Here is a 6,000-nt window from a genome sequence, read left to right on the forward strand (position 1 = left end):
GACGTTTTTGTTAGGCCATGTGTGCCTTTAGATCTTTAAGACATCTCAATAAACCAGCCAATCCAATAACCAATGAAATGACCAATCAGTGCATTAACTGCATCCCTTTATAAATATGGTGCATGTTTTTCCTGATGGCAGGTTCGTCGTGATCGTGTTCCCAATCCACTCGCGCACCGTGTGCACCATGAGCAACTGCAAGAGGCTCATGTGGGGCGTCTGGCTCGTATCCCTCGTCGTTGCCCTGCCCATGCTCTTCGTAAAGGTAAGACGCGGTGTTATTCAAGTTACTGCTAACCCTAGCCGTGCAACTGCAAGGGGGCTGTAGCGTTCCGATTGTTTTGACCTTGTTCTTGTTTTGCGTTCCCGGCAACCATCTGTTGAATCAGGGCTGTACAATGTACCAGCATCATAAGTTCGAACGCGAACTATTCCGAAACACTCCAATGTTTTCTTCCATCCTGGCTCACCCGCGTTGTTAACAGTGGCCTTGAGACGCCAAATCATATGTTCTTTTGGACAGCTCTATTCATAGAAACCGGGTACAGAGCGAATAGATGTCGCACTTAATTCCATGTATTTACGCGTAAAAGGCGTTAGGGTAAGTTATTTCCTGCACGCGTTCCAATTTATTCTTGTTGTACAAGTTAACGCACGACCTTCTGAGTTTGTGTTCTCTTATAACCATGTCGACCGTCTGATATGATGGCCCCCTCAGTGCTTTCGTGGATGTGTCACAACTTTTTCTATCAATGAAGGAATTGCGGGAAATAAAGTTCACTTTTGGAAGGTTAAAACAAGCGCAAAGGGAGTGCAATGCAGCAGCGTAGCGTCGATGTAGAGCGCCCCTGGTCTCACGCGCAAAAGATACCGTGTCTGTAGTGACATGGTCGCGTATAATATATCCCGAAGTTTGAAACGTCCAAACGTATCGCGGTAGTGCGACGTTCTGTCCGAAACGGCAACGTAAGCTTCTTGGACTCTCCAGGGTGGCCATGAAGCAGACGAATCTGGGTGTAGTGCAAAATATTTATATCATATTTGAGCGTATATCAACATGGCGTAACCTTTCGTACAACTTTTTCCATTTCTGACAATGTATCAGGAATATAACAGCCAGTATTACTTTATACGCAGGTGTGTACGCAAACTAAGCTAATGTATTGACAAAAGCGAGTCACATATAAAGCCTGTTACGTCCTTTAGGTTCTTGTATAACGTCTCCTTCCCCTTTCCCCCATTTCTAAAAAAAGAAACAGTATAAAAAAAAGAACAGACCGGCCGTACCTTATCTTCTGCTCTCGGACATGTGTTGGTAACAAAATGCCCTCAAGCAAGGTTCCTTTCCGGGCACCTCTGCAATAACACGCCGCCTTAATCTAGAAGTAAGACATTGACGACACTAATTGATTAGGCATCATATCTGTGTTTACACTCGCGTTCGACGAGCACACCACGCGCGTTTTCTCGGAGGACTCTACTTTTGCTAAATGTTATTTCAGTGAAAAAATCTACAGCGCATGACGCTTAAACCTCGCTGCGCAGAACGTCATCCAGACAACGTTCACGAACTATCGGGTGAACGTGACCATCTACAGATGCAAGGACGAGCACGACTGGCAGGGCCAGTCGGTGTCGTGGTACCGCCTTGTCACGCTGTTCGCTCTCCCATCGGTGGTCATGATCGTCTGCTATTCGTGGGTCATCCTAGAACTGTGGGTCAGCACAAAGACCATGGACCAGCTCACTCAGTCCGCAAAGTTTAGGTACGCACAAGTTTTTGTACATTTTTACAGCAGCACGCTATTTTCAAGCAGTCAGCGCAACAAAGCGTTTACACCAAAATTGGTGTTTAGGTTGCCTTGTGTGCGAGCATGATGAAAGAGTCAAATTAGGTAAAAACAATTGAAATAAAAAGCTCGCGTAGCGTTTTCAACTCAGACTGCAATATAAAGACGCGAGGAAAATTATAATTCATATCGAACATTTATTAAAAGTGCGTATCGAAAATTCCTTCCTGTGTATCATCTAAGTCGAAATTTTTGTATACTTTATTCTGTCACCTTGCAGACTTGTTCAGTGGCACAAATCGTTTTTTTTTCTTGCTATACAACAATGTGTTCCGCGAGGCTGCTTTTCTCCATGTTATTTTATCACGAATTCTCTACAGATTCCACAGTGTTTTGCTTATTACGAGCAAAACAAACAGAGCAGTGTTCATGACTTTGTGATCCCATTGTATTATTATGCGCATCACAGAGTGCTTCTCTTACTAGCAACAATAATTTCTGTGAATCTTTATTGTTATATATTTTCCTTCTACTCTATAATAAGAAATTTCCCGCATGATGTCTGAGTTATATATGGCTTGACGACTGAATCTCTTGCATTAATGGAACTACTGGTACGTTAGGAGGAGTTTGGTTAATCGACGAGGCAGGTTAATCCTAGGAGTTACATCTCTAACAGTGCTGGGTGCAAAGTACGTTCAAATAATAATTCGACCTGTTGCAGTTACCAGTGCCAGGCACCCACGACACCCAGACTGGGTTCTCTTCCCAGTCCAGCACAGCAGCAGCCGAACTGCAGGCTCATCCTTCGGGGCCATGCCAACTCCGACATAAGGGACGTCAAGAGAGCACGCCAACAGGTACACGTTCAGAAAAAAAAGGACATAGTGTCAAATTACATGAGCACCGTGATTTTATATCGGTAAGGAAGTAAAGTGAGATCTGCCTTTTGAAGAATGATGCAATTTATAGCTAATGACCTACTTATATGCAATTATCTCCTGTTCGTATATTGAATCAGTATAGAATCTATGTTAATTGCACCATACCATTTTTCTTACTGAATGGTTAGTGTTTTTTATCGAACTCCAAAAATGGCGAAGACATTCTCATGTCGGTGTTGGGAATAGCAAAACGAAATCTGTTGTTTAAGATTAGGTGCGTTGCTGAACTGTTTCGCAAATCCTTACACTTTATTGTAAGTGCAGCTCATTCTATATACATTTTCGTCATTGTATGCAGGTCATCAAGATGCTCATCCTCGTGGTGATCCTTTTTCTGCTTTGCTGGGGCCCCCGGCTCATCATGGAAATCGTCATCAAGTGCTGCCTCAATGTGTTCAACCACGGCGTGTACGCCGTGCGCGTACTCTTCTACCTGCTGCCGTTTGTGCACAGCTGCCTGAACCCCATCGTCTACTGCTTCATGTCCAGCAAGTTCCGGCGCCGCATGGTGCGATGCTGCCACCGCACCTGCTTCGCGCCTCGCTGCCGCGTCAAGTCGGCCACCACCAACAACCGCTGTTCGTCCAGGAACGGCACCACACGCCTCGGTTCGACGTACACGTTCACGTCGTACGCCACCTCGACGGTCGCCATCCCGTCCTCGATGACGCAGGTACCGGGCGATCCGCTCGCTTTGTGACAATCGCCCTGCCCGCCGCTGCACCAGCGCGGCGCTCCGCAGCTGAAAGCTACCGGTGCCAAGGGAGCCAAGAAGAAGAGCGCTAAGCAGCAGAATCGTTGCAGGGACGCCACGATTGAGGACTTCTTGTGAGCGGATCAACAGAGGGACGGCACTTTTGCTCGGAGAAATGTGCATAGAATACTCGCGGCATCACAGTGGTGACATCAAGGGTTCTGTGACAGTGAAGAAGCTCCGCCTTGGATTCCAGGTGTGATCGCGCTCGACCAAACGCAAAACGTCAGGCGGGTGTCTTTTGGATTCTGTATAGAACTCTTCACGGTGGCTCATTCGTGACTTGGAGTGTTCTTGTGAAACACTGACGCGGCTACTTACGGACGTTGATGCGTGTGTCAGGATGTGACGAATTGCGTAAACTGGTCCCCCGGTGATCCAAAGCGACTGCATGTGCAAAGTGAGAGGATGCATTCAATTGCACCAGCCGTTTAGGTTGACCACATTCAGACAGGAATTTAGGAACCATTCTTCAGGTGCCTCCACAATGGCATAAAGCTGATGGAACATTAAAGTTTCTGAAAAAGTTACTTGTTTGAGGATGGTTCAGTCGTAACTTGACAGCATTGCCCATTTATGAGCCTAAGGCGTCGTTACCACAAGTTATTTGCAACATGAAAGCCGCCGCAGCATTTGTAGTGCTTATGCTACATTGTCAACCCTGAGAAGGACCCCAAATGTATATAATAGAAAGGAGCAAGGAATTTTCCACTAAATCTTCCATTTACTCACTCAAAGACTTCAAAAAAACTAAGCTTAATTTGAGAGGTAAGGCGATTTGCACTGACGTGATATACCATCACCAGCAAAATCGTGGCACACACGGCTGCAGTTAGAAATGTGCGTATTAAGCGAAGGTTCGCGGCGTCACGCTTTGAGAAACGTGTACATATTTATGTTTAACGGCTTGCTTGAAATCAAAAAGTGTCAGTGGAATGTTGGGTGTTTCCTTTTGGGCGAGTGACGACAATTTTGTATTTTCCCCTCTGCGAGTCGCACTTCTGCAGGTTGCGACGTTCGAGAGCGTAACCTCGGTCCATTAAAGCCATATTTCTCTTCAGGCATCTGCTGAGCGGACCACTGTTGAGAGAGAATCTCATGAATACAATTTTTTGAACAAAAGAGTGTGTTGCGACGCATTTCTCCAGATATGTTTGCTCCATTTCTGCGTACGACTTGGAAAGGTTGTTTGTGACTTGTGTGTAAATGTGAGCGGAATATTGTAGCGGTGGAGGGCTGAACTATTCGTAAGTTCCCTTGCATGGCTGTTTCTCCCAACGACCCAAACTTTGCGCGTCGTTTCTCACCTCGTTTGGATCTGACTGAGCCAGTATTATATCAGCCATGTGGATATGAATGTCATGGTCTTTTTTCTTCACTGATAATGAAGGCATGAAAACCTGAGAGATGTAGACCTGCAAGCATACTCTTCGTCATTCGAGATTGTGGTGCAGAGGCAAGCAGAAAGAACGCCGTGCTGTATTGCATTGTTAGCGCTGTTTGTTGTCAGCGTGATAAACGTGAATGTGTTGGTATGTCTTGTTTGTAAAAAAAAAACAATATTGTTCTCGCCTTCAAGTTATCGTGTGAAACACTTGTTATTCGTGTTTAATGGTTGTGTTTTCCCATGATGCCGCGACGGTTTCAACATGTACCTTGTACGCATGAGGGTTGGTTAACGTTTCCTATAAGAAATGTCGCGCTCATTCTGGCAATGCTGATTCTTCGTGCATAATTTTCCAAAGACTGGGTGGTGCAATGTATGTAAATATTTGACTGGTGCTTGTTTTTCTGGTGCCCTTGATAGTGTAAAGCTCTGAACGCAATGATGCCATTAGTGGTGAATTTCGTCTTACATATATCAACTACTAGCTGTTAAATACAAAAAACAACACGGAAATGACACTAACGCTAACACTGTTATTACAGCGTTAGTATTTGACTCCTAATCACACTTAGTGGAATATCTCTCTAATCACCTTTCTTGCGGTTTTATTATGCTAAAAGCAAAAGAAAGGACCAGCGTTGCTAAAGTATAACGAGACACAAAGCCAATGCTAAAAATGTTCGGCAACACTTCTTACAAGCTTTAAGTCGTGATAAGCATACTGACGTTCGGCGTGTTTTATGTTGTTACGTGCTTGTGAAAGTCTTCTATTCCTGCCTCACCTCTGAGCTCGAAGAGCCTCAATAAACGAGCACCGCAAAGTACTCCATGTGGATTCATCCGAATTCATCCTTCATTTTTTTTCAATGCAGTCACGGTACGTGTGTAGAGAGAGAAAATAATGTAGAGAAAGGCAGGGAGGTTAACCATAGGTAGTTCCGGTTGGCTACCCTGCGCAGGGGGAAGGGTTAAGAGGGATAAAAAGAGAAACAGAGTAGAAGGGGGAGATAGAAAGAAAGGGAGACAAGCACGAACAAAGCGCGTACACTACAGAGTGGTAGGGGGCGGCATTCTTAGAGTCTGTCGTGAAGCCCCGTGGACCGCAAGAACCTTACTAGCGCGAGT

General features: G+C 45.2%; 1 protein-coding gene across 13 annotated transcripts in view; it reads left to right on the plus strand.

Annotated features, from left to right (window-relative positions):
• The window catches only part of LOC135911930 (cholecystokinin receptor type A-like), a 463,919-nt gene extending 458,215 nt beyond the window's left edge, over nucleotides 1-5,704 (plus strand). For all 13 annotated transcript variants that reach the window (XM_070525689.1, XM_065444271.1, XM_065444276.1 and 10 more), the window contains 4 exons: nucleotides 142-265; nucleotides 1,546-1,766; nucleotides 2,515-2,650; nucleotides 3,033-5,704. In XM_070525689.1, the coding sequence (XP_070381790.1) occupies nucleotides 142-265; nucleotides 1,546-1,766; nucleotides 2,515-2,650; nucleotides 3,033-3,434 (883 nt within the window). In that variant the 3' untranslated portion in view covers nucleotides 3,435-5,704. The remainder of the gene's footprint in view (nucleotides 1-141; nucleotides 266-1,545; nucleotides 1,767-2,514; nucleotides 2,651-3,032) is intronic.
• Nucleotides 5,705-6,000: the final 296 nt, after the last annotated feature.

The sequence above is a fragment of the Dermacentor albipictus genome, chromosome 9 (genome assembly GCF_038994185.2).
Source record: "Dermacentor albipictus isolate Rhodes 1998 colony chromosome 9, USDA_Dalb.pri_finalv2, whole genome shotgun sequence".
In the NCBI taxonomy this organism is placed as follows: Eukaryota; Metazoa; Arthropoda; class Arachnida; order Ixodida; family Ixodidae; genus Dermacentor; species Dermacentor albipictus.